We start from the raw sequence: 24,899 nt of genomic DNA, 5'->3' as shown, positions 1-24,899 counted from the left end.
GGACATTACTTTTAAAGCATGCACCTAATTAATCTCAAATTGTACAAAAAAGTGGTAATATTCTTTTGGAAGAACATATGACAGTGACAGTGTGCGAACTGAGAAATGCATAGAACCAGTGACATAGCAAGTGGGGGGGGGGTGAACCACCCCTGGTTCCACCCCAGAGCATCACATGAGGGGGTGCAAACATGAGGCCATCCAAGATGGTGGCCGCATGGTGAGATAGCATCCACTGCAACCAACTGTTTGAAGAAACATGCAGAGATGGAGAAGGTGAGTACAATCTCACTGACCACTGTCCCTGTCCCTTTCAAAAGAGAAGGAACTGGGGGAGGGAGCAGCCAGCAAGATCACACCAGCCACCTCTAAGCAGCAGCTGACCTGGCTTTTTCACTGTGCTTCGTTCTTGGGGTGCAGCAAAATCGCAGCCAAGTCAGCAGCTGCTTTCCTGGAAGTAATTAGTGGTGGTCATCTTGTCACCACCAATTATTTCCACATCTGCACTCTCAGGGGGTGATGCCAGGGGTCACCACCCCAGGCACCAGACACTATGCCACTTCATAGAACGCTTTATGCCTGTGTAATCTCTGCAAGAGAAAAGGGCTCAGGAACAACTGCTATACCAGAACGGTATGTTTAAACAATGGCTCTTAGAATCTACTTTAAATGACACTGCTGCATGCATGCTGTATTTTATAAGAGTCTTATACACCCTGCATCTCACTAGTATAATTATGTTTTGATTTCTAGAATGTGGATCAAGACCCACTGTAGATGAAACAGAAACAGGGAGCCGGATTGTAGGTGGACATGATGCTTTGCGTGGGGCGTGGCCATGGCAAATTAGTCTTCAGTTATATGAGTTTGGTTCCGGATACAGACATATCTGTGGTGGATCTTTAATTAATCACAATACAGTGGTGACAGCAGCACATTGCGTAACTTATGAGAGGTATGTATCTGTTCATTCTAAAACTTTTTCTGCCAACTGCAGCTATGGGGGTGTATTGATCAATGATGCATTGGCTACATTTTGAAAACTGTATAAATATTTGGGGACATGCAACAAAATCTTGTACAAAAATCTTGTACAAAATCTTGAGTCTCCACAAGAGTTCCAGGTCCATTCTCAGAATCCATGTGGATACCAAAAATCACGTTAAAGGAAATCCATTTAAAAAAACAATGTCCCATTGCTCAAGGATTTAAAAACAGTCTTGCTTACCTTTGTAATGCAAAGATATCTGTATATCAGATATACAGTCAATAAAGGTGCTTAGAAAGGCTTCACTCTGAGGCACCAGGAGCACAGCACAGGGAAAGAATGCAAATAGGAGGTGGTAATCACTTCCACTTTGCATTCTTTCACATGCTCAGGGGGAAGGGAGGAGTCATTTGCCTCAGACTGAAGCTGTTCTTAGTGCCTGGAGAGAGAATGATTGATTGTCTGCCAGCTGCCCTCTCCTGCATTAAAGAAGCTATTGTTAAAGGACTTTTTTCCTTTAATTTAAAGAGCCCTTCTCATTGTGTTGAGATAAAACCATGGTTGAAAAATCAGTGGATAATTAGGTTATACCTATATTCCCACTGTCTAATAAGAAATTTCTTATCATAGTCAGTTTTCTGGAGAGGGTGAAAGGCAACAGCTGCTCCTTTCACTTTCTTTCTTCCTGAACCCTCCCTTTATAGCATGATGGTCTTTTTAACTTAATGCATGCATACTTGTAATCCTAATCCCCTCCCATTTTAATGTAAATTGTTAAGAGACTCAAGCAGGCCAATTCTTTTTCATTTATATCCCTCTGTTCTACCCCCTCCCCACTCATAACACTCTCAATGTTCTTTGAGTCTATGAATTCTGAAGGTGGTTGTCAGACCATTTTTGCTTTCTTTTCTTATTGAAGCAAATCTATGCTGTGCCTAGTGTTTAGAAATGTCTTGCTTATTTTTGAGCAATCCCATTTTGTTTTCCAGCCAGTAGACATCAGATCACTCAAATGTGGTATTGGGGGCAATACATCTCTTACTGAACCCATATCATTCTCCTTCATGGTTTTGTCAGACCACATAGGAAAACTCATTAGAAAGGTTATAAACTGTATTCTGCCACTTTTCAGCTGAGAATTTGGGTTCTGTAGGAACCACTGTGCAAAGAATCAGAGAAAACCTAGCCGAGTGTGGTTTTCTGACCTCAGAAGCCAGTATACTAGTGGTTCCAATACTATGAGGTGCAGCTCTATGGGGCAGCTCAGCAAGTACTCAGGAGTGGCATGGGATGCAAAGCCACTCAACAGCAAGACCAAGACATGATGCCAAAGATTGTCAGGGCTGGCTTTAAGCCAATTTGACCAATTGCTCCCAATTGGACCCTGCGCCTAAGGAATCCTCGCACTAAGGTAATGTACTCTAGTTTTGTATGCAATTTTATATTAAAATATGCTTAGATCCATTTGGTCCATTAGCACACACAAACTTTTTAAGTACACTTTTTGATTGATTTCCATTCTACCATAGAGATATAAAGTCTACACTGTAATACATTTTATTTATATCTCTAAGATTCTACAGATCATGGCTGTGAACCTGGGGCCCTGCAAAAAATATTTCCAGTTGGGCCCTGTAGCTCTAAAGGCTGGTCCTGGGAGCAGAGGCTTTACCCAAGAAAAGTTGGGGTAAAGAAGCAATTTTCAACCTTTTTCAGCCCACGGCACACTGACAAAGCACTAAAATTGTTGAGGTATACCACCAGTCTTTAAATTGCATTACATTTTTACATTACATTTAATAAGTACAATTGAATTTAATTAATAATTTAATCTTTATAATTTCATCAAATCGTTACAGAAAGTGTAATAGTGTTGGCAAAAAGAGGTCAGACTGAGCATATGGTGTACTGGAGAAATGTGTGGTGGGGGCAATGAGGAGCCATGATGCAAACAAGGCATGGAATTTAACCAGAAGTGGGGAGTGGAGAAGAGAGAGAATGTGTGGCAAAGGATTACAGACCTCTAGAAAGTGGGGAACAGTGAGGGGAGGATGGGAAGGAAGGAGTTTAGGATTGTAGGATGGGGAAAGGAATGAGTTCTGCATTCGGGAGGGAGTGGGGTAGGGGAGAAGAGGAGAGAGATGTGCCAATTGCCTGCTTGTGTATGAAAGAAAGGAAGCAACACTAATACTGTTACTGTAAGAGTTTAAAAGCATCCTGTCACTGGAAGCAATGCAGGGAGGGTTGCTTTGGGGCGCTGTGGCAAGGAACTCTCAAGGACCAGCCTGAAAAGGGACTTTTAAGTCAGCCAGTGGTCCTAGGTGGACTCCTGAACTTTGCTAGCCTCTTACCTCTACCCACCTTCCACCTCTCTTTCTCACTCTCACCCCCAGCATGACTCCTGCTGGAGCACCTTCAGGCTTCTCTGGCTGCCCAAGCAGCGTGCAGAGCAGGCAACAGCCACCTCCTTCTTGCAACACAGCACGAGCTTCAAAGCTGAAGGTTCTGCTCATGCTTCTGCTCCAGGCTCAAGGCAGCCCTTCTCCCATGCTGCCACTGCCACCTTTCTCCTCTGGCCCTGCAGCACGCCTGAAGCCCATTTGCAGCACACCAGTGTGCCATGGCACAGTGGTTGAAAACCGCTGGGGTAAGGCTTCTGTTTGGTTGAATGTCTTTTTAGTTGGGGGAGGGGGCTCCCTAATCTAGTTGGAGGCACTTGACCTGTCTTGGACAAGCTGCTCTCCTTCTGAAAGGAGAAGTACAGTGTTTGGGAAAATTCCTGGATTTGGAGTAAGGGAGTGAACCAAAGCAGTCACCAAAAAAGCAAGTTATATGAAGGAATTTAAAGGAACAGATATATGGAAAGATTGTAGAAACAATTTCTAAGCATAGAGGACAAAAAGTGCAGAGGTATTTCAGAAAACAGGACATTTTCAGATTACTGTGTCAGGGAAAAAAAGATAGATCAGGGTCAAAGTGGCCAACCTCACAGGAAGGAGGGACTAGAAAGGTGATTAATCTCCCTCTATTTCAATCCCTGTAGTGGAATCCTTTTCCACTCTTGGGAAGCGTCACCAGGGCCGGGCCCAGGTGACACAGGCCTACTTGAGAACAAGGGGCTCCTCAAGGGCAGAGACATCCAAAGTTTTTGGCAGGAGGGCCACATCATCTCTCTGACACTGTGCCGGGGGCTGGTGAAAAAATAATTAATTTACAATTAAAATTTGAATAAATTTACTTAAGTTTACATAAATGAATATTTTAAAGATGAACTTATATGAATGGATGAATGGTCTTGCAATAGCTCAAGGCCTATAAAAGGCCTTGCATAAAGCAAGGTTGGCCTTTCCTTTGCTGCTGCTACTGCATCACAGATGTGAAACAACAAGCAGTGGAGGGAGCCCTCATCCCACAGCTCACGTAAGAGGTCAAACAGTCGTCCTCACTCTGAGAGCAGTTGCGTTGGGCCAGTGTGGGCTCCAACAAATCTTTGGAGGGCCAGAGGCTCATTGGAGACTGGGGGCTCCCTGACGGCCGCATTGAGTGGCCTCAAGGGCCGCAAGTGGCCCCAGGGCCAGGGTTTGGGCACCCCTGCTCAAGGGTGAAGGGACTCATTAGGAGGAGGGAAGCTGTGGCAGTAGTACCAGGATACAACCCCCAGGCAGGGGACCTCCTCAGGAGTAGGCTCCAACATCACATGGCTGGAAGGGGTGGACTCAGACAGGCAGGCTGCTGGGTTCATAAGGAGCCCAGCAGGCAGAGGGAGAGGTTCTTCCTGGGGCTTAGGCTCCACAAGGGTAGCCTGAGAATGCTCAGGCGGACCCATTGCCTACCAGTACTGGACCCTAGTCTTGGAAGGGCAGGAATCGCCCCTCTGTCTAGAAGGTCGACCCAGACCCTCACCAACAATCAGAGGAGGACCCCCAAGGAGCTGCTCGGAGGACTGAAGGGGTGTGGAACCACCTGGAAGCTTGGGGAGGCCTCATGATGTCTGTGCAGTGGGAACAGCCAGAGGAACCAGAGCAGCAGACAAGCGTGCTGGGCTGGGACACCATCGCTACTGTTCAACAGCCAGCTGAGGGGCTGAACCCCATGCAGCCTCAGGGTCTCCCTGTAACCTCTGTGCAGCAACGCTGACGGTCTTACTAAAGCCCCAACATCTTACCTGGCCCTGCTTACGCCAGAGGTAAGGCCTCTGGGGCTAGCCTTGATTCTGTGGACGTACCTATAGTTAATGAACTCTTGTATTCCCTGCCTGTGGGGTTTGTACCTTGCCTGTGGGCAAGACACGGGTCCCTGTGAGGGAATATAGACCTAATGAATGTGAAGCGCTTGACCCGAATAAACAGGCTTGATCAAGACGGACATCGGTCTCTGTGGTTACTTCTGAAGCGGGGTAAGTGAAAAGTGTCACAAGTTGACACCGGACCACCTGTAGACCCCCCTAGGGAGAGACGGGATCCCGCAATGGCGCAACAGGAAGATACATCCCTAGCCAGTGAAATCCAGTTAAAGAACATTTTATTGGTTAAAACAAGACATGTTAACACTATGAAATAGCTATATTCCCTAACAGATACATCCACTCCCAGGCATTCAACAGTCATACAGAGCTGACCAGAATACATAACCCAGTCCATACTCAGGAGAATGATGGCAGGTGTTCTTTTGACTTTGTTCCCTTGAATTCACCCCTTTATCCCCTTGGGACAGTTCCTCCTGAAGTATATGTCATATAGTAATGACATATACATCACTAACAGCACAATCCTATGGTGCTGCTGAGCAATAGAGGGAAGGCAGGATAGGGCAGGGAGGTGGTGTAATGGGGTGGGGGAGGGCAACAACGGGGTGGATTGGCCCTGAGAGGAATTTGATCAGGGAGTACGAAGTTTCATTTGGGCTCCTTTGCAAAGGGAAAGGGGTGAAACAGAACAGAGGAGGGTGATGACAAACGAGGAGAATGGGGCAGGGAGGGGCAAAGCAGGGTGGGGTGGGAGGGTGGAGACAGCTGGAAAAGTCTTTGGAGCCCAGGTCTACCCACCCATGTGGCAGTGGCAGCTAGAGACAGGAATACAGAAAACCAAACACACTCCTAAGTCTCTAAAATATTTTAAATATAGAAAATCATGCAGAAAATTAGCATCATAGTATTTAGGCTCAGACTAGAATGGAAAATGTCCTATGCATACCAAAACTTGCTTGTGCAGCAGCTGCACCCTTGCAGCTGTGTCCGTGAGCTTCTATACACTCCTTCATGGTAAACAGATCCACAAGCCATACTATAGCAGTCCAGTTTCCTCCAAGATTTGACACTGTTAATGAGTATCATGTATGCATTCCTCTGCCCAGCTTGCCAGTAGCTGCAGCTGCACGCTTGTGGTAGTGTCCCCAGGATCCTGTGTGGGCAACAAGTCTGAGCAGATAGGAAAATGTAAGATCCCAGGAAATTTCTGGGCCCCCTCCTTTGACTCCAGGGCCCCCTTTTTGACCCTGGGACCAGGTACAAATTACCTCCTTTACCTCCTTCCCCTGGGCCTAGGGAGGGGGGATTGGCAGCAGCAGCGCATGCCATATCCTGTCCCCCTTCTGGGGTCAGATCCACTAACACCAATCCACTCAAATTTGCACCAGCAGTGTAGTAGGAACAGACCCAAGCAGACCCATTGCCATGGCTTGGGTTTTCCCCAGGGCAAGGGGATAAATGTCCCCTTATCTCATAACCTCCAGGCTGCAAAATTCCCCTACAGTATACAGTGCAACCTTCATTGGCCCTGCTGCATCAGCACAAGAAAATTTCAATAGGATTGGGCTGCCCCTCTTTGTGTCTTAAACAAGAAAATACCATTCTGACTGGTCTGAGTTGGCATCCCCTCAGTTGTTCCCTTTGTATGTCTAACACTTTTCCTGTCTTGCTGTCCTTGGGCCTTGGAGAAGCCAGAAACAGGCTACATTTGGTTCTGAGAGGCCCCACTGTTAATTGGTAAGAATGTTGCACAATTATCTCATGCAGAATTCTGTCCATGTTCCTATCAGTCTCTTGTTTCTTAAAGAGGGAGTCGCTAACAAATCTGCATCCTTGTAGGTAGGCTGATCTTATTCTCTTTATCTTCTCCTTCTGCATCTTGTAAGCATTAGCTCTGCATCTGATTAGTCTCTCATCCATACTCCTCACACATGCTTTCGCTCTTGATAATTTTCATTTTATAGAAGATTCTGAGAGAGGGAGGTGGTATGAAGCAGGAAAGGACTAGCAATTTTTCATAAGAATGACCAATGTCTGTAAGTGTCAGCCAACAAACATTAATACAACCATCCAGACCTATTGCAGGGAGCTTATTCAGATGACAGAGGCTCACTGTAGTAATAGACCACTAAGGGCACAATCCTACAAGCCACTTGGGCAAATGCAAGTCCCTTGCACTGGCCTGGGAGTGTCGCAATAGTGCTTGTAAAGCACTTTTGCGCCACTCATTGGGGAGATAGGCTGGATGCAGGCCCTGGAGGAAAAGTGAGTTGCATCGGCAAGGGTCTGGGGGGCGTCAGCAGGGCAGGGAGGAGGCAGGAGGGATGCTTTTCAGGGTGGGTGGTGGACGGGACTATAAGTGGGTGGGCAGGAAGTGAGAGGAGTTATGCCAGATCCTGACCCCATTCCTGGGCAGCCCAGGCAGCCCTGGGCTACTCGGATTTGTGCCATCTCCTCAGGTGGCACAGATCTGAGTAGACCCATTGGGGCCACTGCAGCGCAACACAGGGTAAGGGGAAATATTTCTCCTTGCCTCAAGCTTTTGGCCCCAAACTTGTGCTGAATGAAGCGCAGGCCTACCTGTTTCCAGCGCAAGTTAGGACTGCACTCTTAACTATCTCACTTTACAGTTCTTTGCTAATGCAGCACTTTTCAGGGGGGTCTTCCTCCAAAGTAACTGCTCTTAAAATGGCAGCCTTACTCCTCGACTAGGTTTGCCAATCTTATGCCTACTTGTCTGACAGCAAGCCTTTTTCAACACAATACATGATGACTCCAGATGAGAGCAAACATATGTAGGATTGGGCTGCAGCTCTCAGTGCCAACTTCCATGAGACTCTCCAAGTGTGCCATTTGCTTCTTCCTCACCCACCATTTTTGTTAGCTTGCAAATGTGAGCATTGTTTCCAGTTGCTATTCCCTTCCTCTGCTGGGATCTTCATAGCCCTTAAGGCTAACTGGAAAGCATATTTCTTCTTCCTGGGACATGCCCACTACAATCACTTCACACGCTGTTGCCTGTGATTTGCTTTATGGCAACATTCACTTTATAGCAGTGATCTGGAACGTAACCTGCCATATTAGCGAGGTATGCCTGTATTGTGAAATATGAGAATAAAATATAAAGCCAAAACAAAACAAAGCAAAAAGAACACAACATAACATATAACCCAACTACAATTCCTCCCTTCTTAACTTTTGGAAGTGGCAAGAAAAGCAGATGATTTTTGCAGTAGAGTGCTGGACAGAAGCAAAGTGATCTGAGTCAATGAAAGAACAGAAAAGCAAAGGTTCTAGTAATGAAGGTGAGAGATGACTAGGGTTTGTACTAGAATTGTTGCCAATCAGGTAGAAGAAAGGTTGTATTTTTGTTAAATTGAAATGAGGGAAGCAGCACGAACATGCAATTAACTAAAGGAAAGAAAGAGGAATACAGTATAGGTGGGGCCTCTGTATCCGCAGATTGTGCACCCACAGATCTAATACAATGCAGGTCCCCCACCCAGGCTCACATGGAGGCAGACTTGGCCCTCCCTGAGCCCTCCTTAGGCAACTGAAGCTGTACTCCTGTCACCTCTGGAGGGCTTTTTGAAGCCTGCAGAGGCTATGCACATCTGCTCACAGCTTCAGAATGACCTTTTCAGGTGAAAAAAATGCTGCTTTCAGTTTCCCACAGGAAACCAGATATTTTTATGCTGTATAAGGCATTCTGATGCCTGGACATCAGAATGCCTTATATGGCATAAAAACATCACTTAAGGTTTTCCTCAGGAAACAGGAAGTAGCATTTTTTCACCTGAAAAGGCCATTCTGAAGCCCGCAGAGGCCAGGTGGGTGGATGCACACAGCCTCTGTGGGCTTCAGAAAGCCATCCGGAAGGGACCGAAGCAGAGCTCCATGTTTTTGATATCCACACGGGGTCTGAGAATTCAGCTTGTACTTATACAAAAAGGAATTCAACTACAAAAGAGGTTCTTGGGATTTCTAGAGTTGGTGTGCATCAGAGAGGGCAAAAGAGAAGTAGAAGAAAATTAATGCTGGACAAAATAAGCCAACTCCCTTGTTTTTCTCCACTGGTATTCAGCTGCACAGGATCATGTACAGAGATTCTGGATGGATGAAGCCTGAAGTGGGAAAGGGAGGGATCCCAGTTCGTCTGTACAAATGTATCAGGATTTGAGAAATGAACATAAGAACATAAGAACAGCCCCACTGGATCAGGCGATAGGCCCATCTAGTCCAGCTTCCTGTATCTCACAGCGGCCCACCAAATGCCCCAGGGAGCACACCAGATAACAAGAGACCTCGTCCTGGTGCTCTCCCCTACATCTGGCATTCTGACTTAACCCATTCCTAAAATCAGGAGGTTGCGCATACACATCATGGCTTGTACCCCATAATGGATTTTTCCTCCAGAAACTCGTCCAATCCCCTTTTAAAGGCGTCTAGGCTAGACGCCAGCACCACATCCTGTGGCAAGGAGTTCCACAGACCGACCACGCGCTGAGTAAAGAAATATTTTCTTTTGTCTGTCCTAACCCGCCCAACACTCAATTTTAGTGGATGTCCCCTGGTTCTGGTATTATGTGAGAGTGTAAAGAGCATCTCCCTATCCACTCTGTCCATCCCCTGCATAATTTTGTATGTCTCAATCATGTCCCCCCTCAAGCGTCTCTTTTCTAGGCTGAAGAGGCCCAAACGCCGTAGCCTTTCCTCATAAGGAAGGTGCCCCAGCCCCGTAATCAGCTTAGTCGCTCTCTTTTGCACCTTTTCCATTTCCACTATGTCTTTTTTGAGATGCGGCGACCAGAACTGGACACAATACTCCAGGTGTGGCCTTACCATAGATTTGTACAACGGCATTATAATATTAGCCGTTTTGTTCTCAATACCCTTCCTAATGATCCCAAGCATAGAATTGGCCTTCTTCACTGCCGCCGCACATTGGGTCGACACTTTCATCGACCTGTCCACCACCACCCCAAGATCTCTCTCCTGATCTGTCACAGACAGCTCAGAACCCATCAGCCTATATCTAAAGTTTTGATTTTTTGCCCCAATGTGCATGACTTTACACTTACTGACATTGAAGCGCATCTGCCATTTTGCTGCCCATTCTGCCAGTCTGGAGAGATCCTTCTGGAGCTCCTCACAATCACTTCTGGTCTTTACCACTTGGAAAAGTTTGGTGTCGTCTGCAAACTTAGCCACTTCACTGCTCAACCCTGTCTCCAGGTCATTTATGAAGAGGTTGAAAAGCACCGGTCCCAGGACAGATCCTTGGGGCACACCGCTTTTCACCTCTCTCCATTGTGAAAATTGCCCATTGACACCCACTCGCTGCTTCCTGGCCTCCAACCAGTTCTCAATCCACGAGAGGACCTGTCCTCTAATTCCCTGACTGTGGAGTTTTTTCAGTAGCCTTTGGTGAGGGACCGTGTCAAATGCCTTCTGAAAGTCCAGATATATAATGTCCACGGGTTCTCCCGCATCCACATGCCTGTTGACCTTTTCAAAGAATTCTATAAGGTTTGTGAGGCAAGACTTACCCTTACAGAAGCCATGCTGACTCTCCCTCAGCAAGGCCTGTTTGTCTATGTGTTTTGAGATCCTATCTTTGATGAGGCATTCCACCATCTTACCCGGTATGGATGTTAGGCTGACCGGCCTATAGTTTCCCGGGTCCCCCCTCTTTCCCTTTTTAAAAATAGGCGTGACATTTGCTATCCTCCAATCTTCTGGTACCGTGGCTGTTTTGAGGGACAAGTTGCATACCTTAGTCAAGAGATCTGCAACTTCATTCTTCAATTCCTTAATAACCCTTGGGTGTATGCCATCAGGGCCCGGTGACTTATTGATCTTTAATTTATCAATGAGGTCTGAAACATCTTCTCTTTTAACCTCTATCTGACTTAACTCCTCGGTTAGGAGGAGTTGGATTACAGGAGTTGGATTACAGGAGATTACAGGAGTTGGATTACAGGAGTTGGATTACTGTAAATGGATTACAGTATAACAATGTAGTTTTCATCTTAACTACTATGTTTTTGATCCTAAGAATTAACATGGCAGAAGGATACATTCTTTTGTTGAGCATAAACTTGAATAAAATGTTAAGTTTGAAATGCGTCTGAAAATTTACATTTTTAATTTGTTGTTTATGTGATTTCTGCACTAAGATACGCAAACAATCAAATCAAGTATTCGGTTTCTATGTAACAAAATTGTGCAGCAAACGTGGTTGGCAATCTACCCAATGTTTCAGAATATGAAGAAAAAACAGTAGAGAATTATTATGGGAGAATACAGTCCTCTTACCTCGGGTAACAGCCCCAATAGGGCTACTCGGATTGGCGCTACCTCAAGAGGTGCGCTACTAGACAAAATAAATATATATATGGTCTTAAAAAAAGTTTGCATATAAAATAATTTTAAATTCATTATGACTATATTTCTGAACCCCAAGTATCTATTCCTGAATTAATGAAAGTGATGAAGGAATTTGGAGATTTATCTAGATCAGTGGTTCTCAAACTTTCTAGCACTGGGGCCCACGTTTTACAATGACAATCTGTATGGAGCCACCAGAAGTGATGACACTAACCTGGAAGTGAAGTCATGGCTGAAAGTGATATCATCACAAACGAAAAATTTTAACACCCTCCTAACAACAAAATCAAGTCAAAATCAAATCAAATCAATCACTTAAGTAAATTAAAAGTTTGCAATAGGTACAAGTTAAAAAAAATTTAAAATAAAGAACCCTCCTAATCTTCCCAATCAATTGCTGATCTGTTTGGAAAAAAAAGGTTGCAATCCTATCCACGTTTTAAAAATAAAATATACATTTAAATGAATGGGAACCCACCTGAAATTGGCTCACGACCGACCTAGTGGGTCTCAACCCACAGTTTGAAACACTGTTCTAGATAGTCAATTAACAGCCCAATCCTGAGCTGCCTGGGGCACCCAAACTCAGCAGCTCCGGGAAGGGCTGCCGCTGGATCCTGCGCCTCGTGGTCTACCACGGGAGGCACTCCGGGAGAGGGGGACTTTCTTCGCGCTCCACTTCCACAATCGCGCTCCACTTCCACTTTTGCAGAGGCAGAGCAGATCGCTCCATTCTCCCTTTCCCTGACCTGGGGTGCCTTGCAGGCGCTCACGCAGGGCTCCCCACACACAGCAACGGCTGCTGCAGGGACTGGAGGGTGCACCCCAGTCCCTGCAGCCCCCTGAGCGACGTGATGCTGGGGATCACGTCGCTGCCTTCCCCCTGGCCCTGCTGCTTCCTCCCCACCCCTGGAAAGACTTACTGCGGGTTTCAAACTCCCAGAGAGTTTGAAAACCGCAGCCATAAGGGCAAGAGGTGCAGATTCCCCAGTCCTGTCTCCCTGTCCTCTAGCACCACCTCAAGGGACCAAGCTTTTCTTCCCCACATATTCTCTAGAAAAAAGCTAAGGCAGGGCAGCATCTGGGCCACAGGGGGAAATACACAGCCTTGAAAGAAGGGCTAGAGAGGTTTTCATGCCTAGTAGTTCACAGAATTCTTCCACATCCTCCACTGACTGAGATCAAGAGGGAGAGTTTTTGGGAGAAGGAGGAGGAGGCGGAGCCTAATCACAGGTGTCCTATCCTAATTTTTGACTCCTGCCAACTATGCCAATTTGTCCCATCCAAATATCTCAACTCCCTTCTAATGCCCACTTTTTGGCTAATTAACACCCTCTTTATCTCTAGAACAACCACTGTGGTGTGCAAAGGAATAAATACAGAACTCCTTATCTATAGCAACTACCCAAATTTATTGCTATGAACACAGACACTCCCTGCAAGTCCTCTTGTCCAGAGGCTTTCCCTCCCCAAAACTCCACTTAACTCAGTGGGTAAAGGTCTGAAGCCTCCAGTTCAAGTCCAATCCGGTCTCCAAAGCACAGTCCTGGCAGTCCCCTTCTCCTATAGGTCTGGTTCCCTCCGGATCAGGTAGCATTTCCCTCTGGGTCAGCATCCTGCTTCTTTGGTCCTTCTGAAGCTGCCTTTTATCCTTTGTGTCCCATTAAGTGCAAATGCAGTTCAGCTGTGAGCTACCTCCTTAGCTCATTCAAAGCCCCATCAAGGTCAAATGAAGCTCAGGTGTCCAACCAGGTCTCCATTGGCCTTGATTGATTACAGCTGTGGAGCCAGCCCTGTCCTTCCCAGAGCTATCAAACAGCTGTCAAAACAAGGGATTATTGTCAACACCACATCATCCACCTGATGATCTTCTGATCTTCCATTACAATAGGGTGAACAGGTTTTTTCCAATTGATCTCTTCCTCAAAATGATGGGAAACTACTCAAGCTCTGCATCATCTCCATTAGAGCAGGTCACCCAGGGTTCTAGTAAGGCTTGCACACCCATTGGTGGTCCTGGCCACCATGCTGCCAGGGGTGGAGGGAACAAATGCTGCTCCCATCACTCAGAAGTAATCACAGCAACATTATTGCATCACCATGATTGTTTCCCAAACAGCGATGAAAGTGCATTCTTGGCACAGTTCCACGGATGTGGGCCGCACCGGGTGACACACACTGGGGGGGTGACACGCTAGAATCGCAGTGGTTAGGAGTAACCCCATCATGTTATATACCATTGGATGCAGGATTTCAAGCGGAATGCAATGCAAAAAGCCAGAGTGAAATATGTCCTTTCTATCAAAAGTTATGGCCAAAAAACAGGAGAACAAAAATGCATGGATCCTTATGAAAAGTGAAAGTGAGCCATATCGCGTGTTTACTTGCAAGTAGGCAAACTTGCCTTAGTCCTTCGGAAAGGGCAGGCTGGGAGGAATCCAACGACACCAGAATGGTCCTGATCCAATGAATGCAGCCCCCAAAAACACCTGAGAAGGAAGTCCCTCCCTCCAAGCAGATGAATGTATTGAGACCTATGGAAGGCGAAACTATGCCTCACGTCGTGTTTACTTGTGAGTAAGCAAACATGCCTTGGCTGGTGTGGAAGATCAGGTGAAGGAGAGTACAAGGCTACCAGAATGGTCCTGATCCTATGCACCTGCAGCTAAACAAGTGCTCCAGAAGGGAGCCTCCCACCCCCACTAAAAAGGATCAAAACAGAGGCTTCAGCTGATAAGGTGAACTTTTTTGAGACTTGCAAAGCTAGGTGGATCCTGACAGTGATCTGGTTTAAACAGAAGCTCTTAAATTGAACTGGGCACGGGGTAGGGCTGAAAACCTTACTGATTTTGGAGGGGGGTGTTAGTGCAGGCAGGCTACAGATAAAATTCACTTGGTGGAACAGGGCTGGCTTCTGTTTATTTAATTATTTGTTTTACTTTAATTATTTATACTTATTTATTTTAATTTACCTGATGATGTCACTTCCACCATGACATAACTTCTGGTGATGTCTTGGACAGATTGTCATTCTAAAAAGTGGGTCCCAGTGCTAAAAGTTTGAGAACTGCTGCAATAAGGTGTTAGTAAGTTAACACCCTGGAGGGGTGTCTGGCACCACTAGTGACCAAAATCACTAAAATCACAGTTTGGAGGAATAACCAGCATGTTATATATCAATCAGTGTGTAATTTCATGCAGAATGTGTTCTATCTTTGTTCTATCAAAAGGTACAGCCAAAAAACTAGTGGGGGCAGAGTGATGGTACATCACCACATCCACCACCTGGGGTGTTGCCCTGCCCACTGCATGGGGAGTGACGCGAACCCTAGTGACGCCACCGAGAGGGAGGTCTGGAGCGGTGCGGAAAGTGCCTGAATGATTGCAGCCTCTCTTGGAGCTTTTCAAGCTGCCCACCCTCCTCTGCTATTTTTTTTAAAGCAGAGGAAGGAGAATGGGCAGGCAGCTCAAAAAGGCTCAGTTCCTTGGGACTGCACTGAAGCTGCATCAGCACTGAAAAGTTGAAAAAGATTGGTTCCTTTTCCTTAAAAAGGAAAGGTATTTATCTCCTTACACTTCCAAAGTATGGCATTGATGGTTCCTGAGGAACATTTTTTGAACACTGTAATTATGTAATTCCTCATTATTCTATAGCAGCTGTCTCTAAACCGTGGTCCACTACATTATGGAAAAGCCCTCCAAGGTGTGGTGCTTTCCATTCTGTGCCACAGCAGCTTTTCTTCAGGCCCGATTGCCCACAGCCCTGCATCAGGCAGCTGCTATCTCTGGGAAATTGAGGTTCAGAGGTGTCTGGGATGACATGCTTTGGAAGCATCTGCCTGGTGCAGGGCTGTGGGGCAATCAGGCCCAAGGAAAAGCAGCTGTGGTGCAGAATGGAAAGCATGCAGAGGGCTTTTTCATGATGACTGATCTGGTCCACAAGCTGGGGTGTGGAAGCAGGGTGACCAAATCCTCTTTTTTAGCCTCGTGACCTGGAAAAGAATTTAATGTCCTCCTTTTCCCTGTGAATGGGCCCCTGCAGGCAGCACATAGCCTTCTTGTAATTAATGTTATATGTAATAAAATATGTTATGTAGTTTTAAATTTAATAGTTATATAATTGGATTATAATAGTTAATAATAGGTTTAAATTGACCACATGAAATCAACATATGAGTGTTTTTAGCTATTATTTTGTCACGTCCTACATTTTTCTTGGATGTCCTACATTTTGGGGTGCCTTGTCCTTTTTTGCAGTTATGACATCTGGTCACCCAGTGTGGAGACTCATGTTCTATAGTCACGTTTAGTTGTTGTGGCCTTGGTTCTTGTGGGAGAAAGGCAATATCCATTATTTCATAAATAAAACATAAAACTCTATTGATGGGATTTTCTACCTTTACTGCAGTCGCTTATGCCACATCACAAACTGGCTGGGCAGCTTCCCTGAGTTTCATGAGTAATATATCATGACCCAACATGAACAAATCAAATTTTTTGTGCAGTTCTTTGACTCTTTGCCTTAGTACTTGTAATGGCACTCCTTACAATGTTGCTTTATTTACTAAAGAGTGTGGCATGGAGTAATTCCAAATTTGTTTGGGGGAGATTCTTGAATTGAACTGGCTTTATTGTTGTATGTTTTGTTTTGTTCTGCTTCGCTCTGAATCTCTCTGCACAGCAATGTTATTGGCTACACTGCTTTTATTTGCTACAAAATTAATCAAACTCACTCCTTGTTGCTTACTTTTGCACAGGATGTGAAACAAAACAACTCACAAATTTCAGAGAGTCTGAAGCCAAAATGTGTTGACTCTAAAGGATTTTGTTCTCTTCTAGGGAACGGTTGTTTTGGAGGGCTGTGATTGGATTGCATCAACTTGCTAAGCCAGGCAAGCACGTTATAGAATCCAGGATAAATGATCTCATGATCCATTGTAATTACAGCACAAGAACGTATGAAAATGATATTGCCTTGTTGAGCCTGGAAGAGACAATTGAGTATAATTCCTATATTCAGCCCATCTGTTTACCTGAAGCTTCTCAGCTTATGCCTGCTAAGAACCAATGTTACATAACTGGATGGGGACGAAGAAAGGAGGGAGGTACAGCTGTCATGTTTTTTCTTTTAAACTGTCACTGAAAGTAAGAATTAGTTTAGTGATCTCACAGCACAATCCTATCCAGGCTGCCCATCTTGCTATTACAGCAGTGCTGAAACAGCCACCGCTATATCCTGCGGAGCCAAGGAGGCAGCTGGAAGTCTCCTAGGGGTAAGGAACATTGGTTCCCTTACCCCAGGCTCCCACAGCCCCTATGGGTCTACTCTAGTGGTTCTCAAACTTTTTATCACTAGGACCCACTTTTTAGAATGAGGATCTGCTGGGACACAGTGGAAGTGATGTCATGAACCTGCAAGTGATGTCATGGCCAGAAGTATAATTTAAAAATATATTAAAGAAGAACCCTCCTAACCCCTCCCAAGCAGTTGCTGATCTGTTTAAAAAAAAATCTGCAAACATTCCAAAGGCTGCAGTCCTATCCACACTTACCCAGGAGTAAGCCCCATTGACTATTGTTGTTAGAAGCACATACATAGTAGCTTGTTAAAAGAACAGATCTGTAACATTTCCCCAAATGCAGTCACATACCATAGTAAAATCAAATCTAATACATTAAAAATAAAATACACATTTTAATAAACGGGTTCCCACCAAAAATTGGTTCACGACCCACCTAGTGGGTTCTGACCCACAGTTTGAGAAACAGTGGTCTACCTGTATCTGCAGCAGCTCAATAACTGGTTCAGATTTCAGTAGCTTGTATAGTGCTTTCAGGCATGGGAGGGGGGATAGGAGCCAGCAGCAGCCAAGGCTGCAGTCCCCACCTTCCTCCCAAGCCTGAACCGCCTCCAGGTCTGCCCTACCCAGAAACACCCCTTCCCAACCTGAGAACACCTTTCTGCTGCTCTATGGCCCGGTGGCCATGCAAGCAGCAGAGAAACCCCTGTCAGCGCCTTCCTAGTCCTGCGGCCACTGCAAAGTGCCTTACAGCACTTTCACAACAGCCATAGCCTGGGTAGTGTGCACATGAGCAGTGGTGCTCAGGCATAGGATTGGGCTCTCAGTAAATTTCAGTGCTATATTTTGCGGGCTATATCGTAAATTACACAGAGGAATCCCACACATCAGTTTCCCACCAAGCTTACACTAGTGCCACTCACAACTCTCTGATCCATCTGCCTAAGTGATATATATGCTGCACTCACACTTCATAGGTTTAGATCAGGGGTGCCCAAACCCCAGCCCTGGGGCCACTTGCGGCCCTCAAGGCCTCTTAATGCACCTCTCAGGGAGCCCCCAGTCTCCAATGAGCCTCTGGAGATTTGCTGGAGCCCACACTGGCCCGACGCAACTACTCTCAGCGTGAGGGCAACTGTTTGACCTCTTACGTGAGCTGTGGGATGAGGGCTTCCTCCACTGCTTGCTGTTTCAGGTCTGTGGTGCAGTAGCAGCAGCAAAGGAAAGGCCAACCTTGCTTTGTGCAAGGCTTTTTATAGGCCTTGAGCTATTGCAAGACCTTCATTCATTCATATAAGTTCATCTTTAATATATTCATTTATGTAAAACTATGTAAATTTATTCAAATTTTAAATGTAAATTAATTCTTTTTTCCCCCGGCCCAACACAGTGTCAGAGAGATGATGTGGCCTGCCTGCCAAAAACTTTGGATACCCCTGGTTTAGATAGAACAGTGGTTTCCAAGCTCCTACAGGGGAGTTGGGAACCAGGTAAGTCTTTGTGGGGTTGTGGATGAGGACAGTGACAGAGCCACAGCAATCGCACCACTGCAGTGACCAAGGGGCTTTTGCACTTACTTGGGGGGAGGGGAAGTGTCGGCCTCTGGCATGGTGCAGACAGGCTGCAGTCACTTCTGTGGGCCTCCCCGCAGCTGTAAACAGCGCTCATCTCAAATTGGAACCCACTTCGATCAAAAACTATACATGGGTTCCAATTGGAGATAAGTGCTGTTAACTGCAGCAGGGAGGCCTGCAGAAGGGACTGATCCCCTCCCCCCACACCCTGCTCAAGGCCAGCACTGCCTAAGTGCAAAAGCCCCTTGGTCACGGCAGTGCCACAATCGCTGCAGTGCTGTCACAACCATCCCTGCAGGGCCACTTCCCTTAAGGGTGAATGTCCTGCTTCCGGTTCTCTTGGTCAGTCGTGACCCACCAGTGTGGGAACCGCTGAGATAGAACATTCTTTACATGCCTGTGTGAAATGGCTCTTGCTTATCCTTTCTGGGCACTGAACAGTATAAGAAAACTCATCATGCTACCTCTTGGAAGCAATCAAAGACTACAAATTTATTATCAGAAAAGTCCATCCTTATCTGTCACCAACAATGACAGAAAAATTTCACCTTTTCTCCTAAGCACGTTATTGATTAGGCATAGGCAGACTATGCTGATTTCAGAGGGTAAGAGACAGAGAATAAATGAATTTTTATTGGACAATGAACGCTTAAAAATTCAAGAACCTGTGAAAGTATTCAGCATATTAAACACTTGGTTGGTCCTCAAAGAAAAAAACTCACATCTCTCCTATTATCAGAACTATATGTAGTCCATACTAAAGACAATAAATCCTGGTGTCAGGCAATCCATTATTTGCTAAAGGAAAGGTAGATTGTGTGACCTGTATAAATTGAAGTGTTGGGCATCTTGCACTCTGGAAAGGTTTGGATATAGATCTTTTCAATTAAACACATTTCTCTTATTTTTTGGTACTGGCTGTAGAGCTGCCAAACCCAGCATTCTTGCCTTTTGTCTGGTTCATTAAACAGAAGTATACTTCATATTGTTTTCATTACAGGTAGTGCCACAAATACATTACAAGAAGCTCAGGTAGATCTTATTCCAACTGATATCTGTAAAAGGGAAGATTGGTATGGAGAAAGCATAAAGTCAAATATGTTTTGTGCTGGCTATGAAGGAGGAGGTGTTGATTCCTGCCAGGTAAAATGGAGACAATTCCCAATTTTAGTAAATTGCCAAAACCTACAGGGTTGTTCTAGAGAAAGTGATGACAAATCCTAGTGAGTCCTGGGCTGCTCAGTTTTGCAGTATCTCTTGAGGTGGCACAGATCCGAGTAGCCTTATTGGGGCTGCTACCACTTTACCCGGTGTAAGGGGAAGGAATTACCCTTGCCCTGGGCTGAGCTGCTTTCAGCCCCAGTCCTGCCTTGGATGCAGCGCAGGCTCTCCAGCCTGCCTGTTCCAGGGCAGGTTAGGATTGGGCTGCACATGATTATCTCTGCATGGGTTTAGCTATGACTAACTTACTTTGGCTATAACTCATTGTCATTTGATCCATGCAGTCTAATGCAGGTCAGACTATATGATTTAGTGGTACTTTAAGCAAGCTACTATTTAGTCAACTGGGAATATACAACTTTGTTACTGAGTGTGATAAACTGAACGTTAGTAATGTTCCAATAAAACAGAGGATATAATATACATTTGTAACATACTTCCCCAAGCAGTTAGAAGTCCCTTGGAAGAGATCGCTAGAAGCCTTACAGTGATGTCTTTTTATGGAAGGTAATACTGGATGGAGTTTCTTACACTCCTTTAGTTATGTAGCTTGGTTTTTTCAGGATAAGTATTTTGAGTCTACAGCCGGAATTCCAAGATCAAGCATGATCACATTTGTAAGTCACTGCCTCAGAGGCTGAGCACTCCGACCAAAGAAAAATTACCAAATTCAGATGTCCTAGATTCATCCGTATTTCCTAGACTTCTGCGTTTTTTTACAGTTCTGAAAGTCTGACATTTTCTGACAGACTTTTTGGCTCACACTCCCTGTGTATCATCAAATTTTATAATATCATGAGTGACACTTACATTGTCTTAATTGTTCATATTCTAGGGAGACAGTGGTGGACCTCTAATGTGCTATTTCCCAGATGTTTCTAAATATTATCTGATAGGAGTCACCAGCTTTGGCATTGGCTGTGGCCGACCAAAACGGCCAGGAATCTATACACGGGTACCTCTTTACAGAAAATGGATACATACTCAACTTGTATCTCACAAAGTCACCCCTGTCAGCATTCCGTGTGTTCTGATCTTTTGGACTGTGGGAAGGGTAACTCTGTATCTTGTGCTATAAAAAGGTAGTTACCTTTCATTGTACAAAGATTTCAGCAAGTATCTTTAGCAAAATTCATTATTGTTTTTAGCCCTATGATTTTGAAAATAAAATGTATTTTGTAGTTGAATACAGGTATCATGTATATATAAACACTACCATAACATTCAGTCATTTCCTCACACCCAGCTGATCATATCTTAGAAAAAAATTGAAAGCCTATACATGTTAATAATTGCTCCTCCCAAATCAATAATTTGATCTTCATAACAGCTGCTGCCCCAGTAGGAATAAAAACTTACAAAGCCACATAAATCTTTCAAACTAAGAATGTAAACCAACATCAGTAATTTTTGAAACTGTAGTGAATGAGATTGGGAGAAAAGCGTCAGCATGTGACTATAAGGCTTATTCTTGCACAGTTTAGTGCTATGTGTGAACTGACCCAGAATTCTGAACAAATTTGAACCATAAATATATGCCATGCCCAGTGTAGGGTTCAGCAACAGCTAGGCAGGAGTGATAATAGAGAGCAGCAGTAGCATACCTAGCATATTTGATACCCCATGGCAGACCACTCCAACCACCCCACCTTTGGCTACTCGAAGCCACGGATAAACCTGGCCTTTGCTTTGAGATACCCCAGATGAGGTCAGATCTACCCAATATTCAAAGCAACAGACAGCCATGGGCTACTGTTTGAGCACCAGACAGGGAGGAATTTGCCAGCCAGCACCTAGAGCAACAGGCATGCAATGTGGCCATCCTTTTATTGCTAGCACCTGGGGTAGACCATCCCCCGCCCCTCCATTGATGCAGTACTGCAGAGATGTACAATATGGTGCAAACCTTTCATCCTGATATGCTCTACCATCTGTGGTAACAAGAATTGGCTCAGAACCTGGAACAATTTTATGTTCATCAATAACATATACAGTGGGCCCTAACACATACGAGTATAATGGAACCCCACAGATACTAAAATCCATGAATAATCAAATATGCAGATTAGGACACTAAAATCCTCCTATCACTTTTCTTCACTCTGGCTTCCCTTCCGCTGCAACTACCCTCTCTGCCTGCCTGGTCTCCCTCTTATGGGCAGAAGGTCTGGTCTAGAGGGTAGAGGCTCCGTTAGCCCGAAGATAACATCAGAAGGTCGCCAGTTCGAGGACACCGGCAGCTCCCTGAACACCTGAGAATGGCAAGACCTTGAAGCAGCTGACAAGCCCAGCTGAGTGATTCCACCTGCTCTTGGTGTGAGCAAGAAGCGTCTTGGCTGCTCTCCATGGAGAGATGGAGCTGCTTGTCAGCCTGCATGAGAGAACTGGAGGCCAGAAGTGAGACCAAACCAGGAAGATCCATTCTGAAATGTTGTTGGTTCTTAAAAGAGAACCTCTATGATTGTAAAAATCCCCTTGAGGGATTTAGTAATCCGATGACCAGAAAGACGGTATATAAATACCTAGTTATTATTATATTATTATCATCATCATCTCCAGCCATCATAATCTCCTGACTTTTGCAAGACTCCAATCCTATGCCTTACAGCAGTGGTTCTCAAACTCTCTGGGAGTCTAAGAACCCAGGGTAAGTACTTGTGGGGGTGGGGACTGGAATGGGGGGGCTCTGAACAGCACCGCAGCAATCATGCCACAAGTACAGCAACTGTTACCTTGCACATGCCTAATCTTGGAAGCTAAGCAGGGTCAGGCCTGGTTAGTACTTGGATGGGAGACCACCTGGGAATACCAGGTGCTGTAGGCTTATACCATAGTCTTTCTAGACTGAAGGTTGCCAATCAGGCACATTTACACACACCTGGGGGCCCACTCCTGGTTTGCAGTTGGAGCTGCGGGACATGGAACTTCCAAAACAAGAAGTGGGCTCTGACTGCAGATTGGAGCCCACTGCAGTGGAGAGGCTTGCGGATGGGGCTGTGAGCCTCCAGATTCCTCCAGGAGGCTGCAGTCCCGTCCCCCCAGGTATGTGTAAATGCACCTGGGTGCCTGTGGCGCCACAATTGCTGCAGCACCATCAGGGCACCCATTTATGAGTCACTCCCCTTAAGGAGAAAGTGACCCTTTTAGGTTCCAATGGTGGTTCGAGACCCACCACTTTGAGAACCACTGTCCTGCAGTGTACTTGACAGTATGCTTCACTGAACTCAAGGGGACTCACAGGCACACATGTAAATCTGAAAATCTAAATCCCACTTGTTTGCCACCAGCCTAGTCCTGCTACACTAAGAGAAAGATGCACTAGTGCACTCCTTCTCAGAGTATGGTCCACAGGCCAGTTCCTAGTCTGTGACATGTCTCCTGCCACTTAATTCTTCTGGCTTCTCAGAGGCTCCCAAAGTTTGCTGTAAATACTGACACGTGTCACACCTTGCAAGAGACTCTGAAAAGCCAGAAGGAAATAGGAAAGACCAGTTAAGCCTGTGTACCACAAATCATCACTATCACTCTCTCTCATGCCAGTCCACAGCACATTGGGGAAAAAATTGCCAGTCCACAACAGGAGACCCTTTGAGTAGCAGCTCTGCACTAGAGAATGTAGCTATGCTTTAATGGATGAAATACAAAGCAGGCAAGGGCTCCAGGACATTGTACTCAAGCCCCAAGTACTACTGAAGGCTACTCAGAACTTGAGTCCAGTGACAATTAGTATGCCTAGGACAACAGGTTTAAACATATGTCTAGAAAAGGAAATTTCCACTGGAGTAGGCCTGCTCAGGAACAGCAGCAGACCTGCCATAGACCGAGATGGGGCAAAAGCCCCAGGCGCTGGCTGCTAGGACCCCACAGAAGTCTCTCTGAGGCTCCCAATGGGGGTGGAAACTGTGCTTCCAGTTTCCCAGAAGCACAGTTTAAAGCATCGGAGAACCTCACAGAGGTTTTCCTGACGTAACTGGAGGTCACGAGAGGCTCTGTGAGCCTCAGGTGAGGGAGGGCGGGCGGCGTTTTGAGTGAGGGGGGTCAGCAACATCCTGCAGGAAGGTGCCATTGTGGACCTTTGCCCCGGGAGCGGGGCTGGGGACATCCGCTGCTGCTCAGGGATCCTGAGGGAAAGTTGAGAGCTGCTGATTCAAACTTTTGATGGGATGAACCAAGTTGTAAGCTGAATGGTTTCTCGGGGGCATGAATCACTAATGCAGGGGTGTCAAACTTACCATACAGCAAGCCAAGTAGCATTCATGGCACTTGCTGAAGGCTGGAAGTGACATCATTAAGCAGGAAGTAATGTCATTAAGCCACATCTGTCCAACACTGCATATACACAACAGGGATCAAAGGTGTACACCTGTGTGCTGGGCAAAAATGGGTTAAGTAGATGATGGCCAGGAATAAGCACTTTGGGTTTAAGTAGGAACTCAGCTGCAAATGACAGAGAATATATCGGAGAACATGGCCACCTTTTCAGCAGCACTGCTTCTACTGAGGCGACACTTTGCAGCTTAGCAGTGCTCTGCAAAGTAATGCCTCAGGAGAAGCAGCACTGCAGAAAGGGAGGCTCTGGGAAGGGCCAATTATAATGGGGACCAGATAAAAAGCTTCTGGGGCTGCATCTAGCCCATGGGCCTTATGTTTGACACCCTTCCACTAATATCTATAAATAGGACTCCTGTACCTTTAACATAAAGGGCCAGAGAAGCAGGAGATTCCTCATCAGGATATTTCATGATTTTTACTTACCAGTAAATAAAATAATCACCAAGGAGCAAAAGGGCAAGGAGGCATCCTCCCAACCATAATATTTTTCTAATTCAGATATTCTCTCCCCACCCCCAAGTGCTAGTTGCCCTGCACAAGGACAACATGTAGATACCACATAGCAACTTAGCTTCCTTTCGATTTGATCATGCTGCAACAGAAGCATGTGAACATCAGATGTAAGTTTTATTTAAAGCCAAGGCTGTATCTTGATTTACATACATTTCACTTCAAGATTAGATCACACCAGAGACACTTGTCTCCTTATGCCAGTTTTTAATTTTTGTACATGCAACATCAATGAGTACAAATAGTTGCTCTACTCTGAGAGCTGGTGTAGCATAAGGGCTAAACAAGGAGGGTGCAATCCTATCCAATTTTCCAGCGCTGATGCAGCCATACCAATG

The 24,899-nt window shown here is 45.5% G+C and overlaps 1 protein-coding gene across 1 annotated transcript in view; it reads left to right on the top strand.

Moving 5' to 3' along the window:
* Positions 1-20,862, top strand: part of LOC136638816 (transmembrane protease serine 9-like) — a 51,775-nt gene extending 30,913 nt beyond the window's left edge. The window contains exons 7-10 of the mRNA XM_066612844.1: positions 754-955; positions 16,464-16,729; positions 19,499-19,641; positions 20,555-20,862. Coding sequence (XP_066468941.1) covers positions 754-955; positions 16,464-16,729; positions 19,499-19,641; positions 20,555-20,797 — 854 coding nt within the window. The 3' untranslated portion in view covers positions 20,798-20,862. The remainder of the gene's footprint in view (positions 1-753; positions 956-16,463; positions 16,730-19,498; positions 19,642-20,554) is intronic.
* Positions 20,863-24,899: the final 4,037 nt, after the last annotated feature.

This window comes from Tiliqua scincoides, chromosome 2 (genome assembly GCF_035046505.1).
Source record: "Tiliqua scincoides isolate rTilSci1 chromosome 2, rTilSci1.hap2, whole genome shotgun sequence".
Taxonomy (NCBI): Eukaryota; Metazoa; Chordata; class Lepidosauria; order Squamata; family Scincidae; genus Tiliqua; species Tiliqua scincoides.
This window is presented reverse-complemented; position numbering and strand designations above follow the sequence as displayed.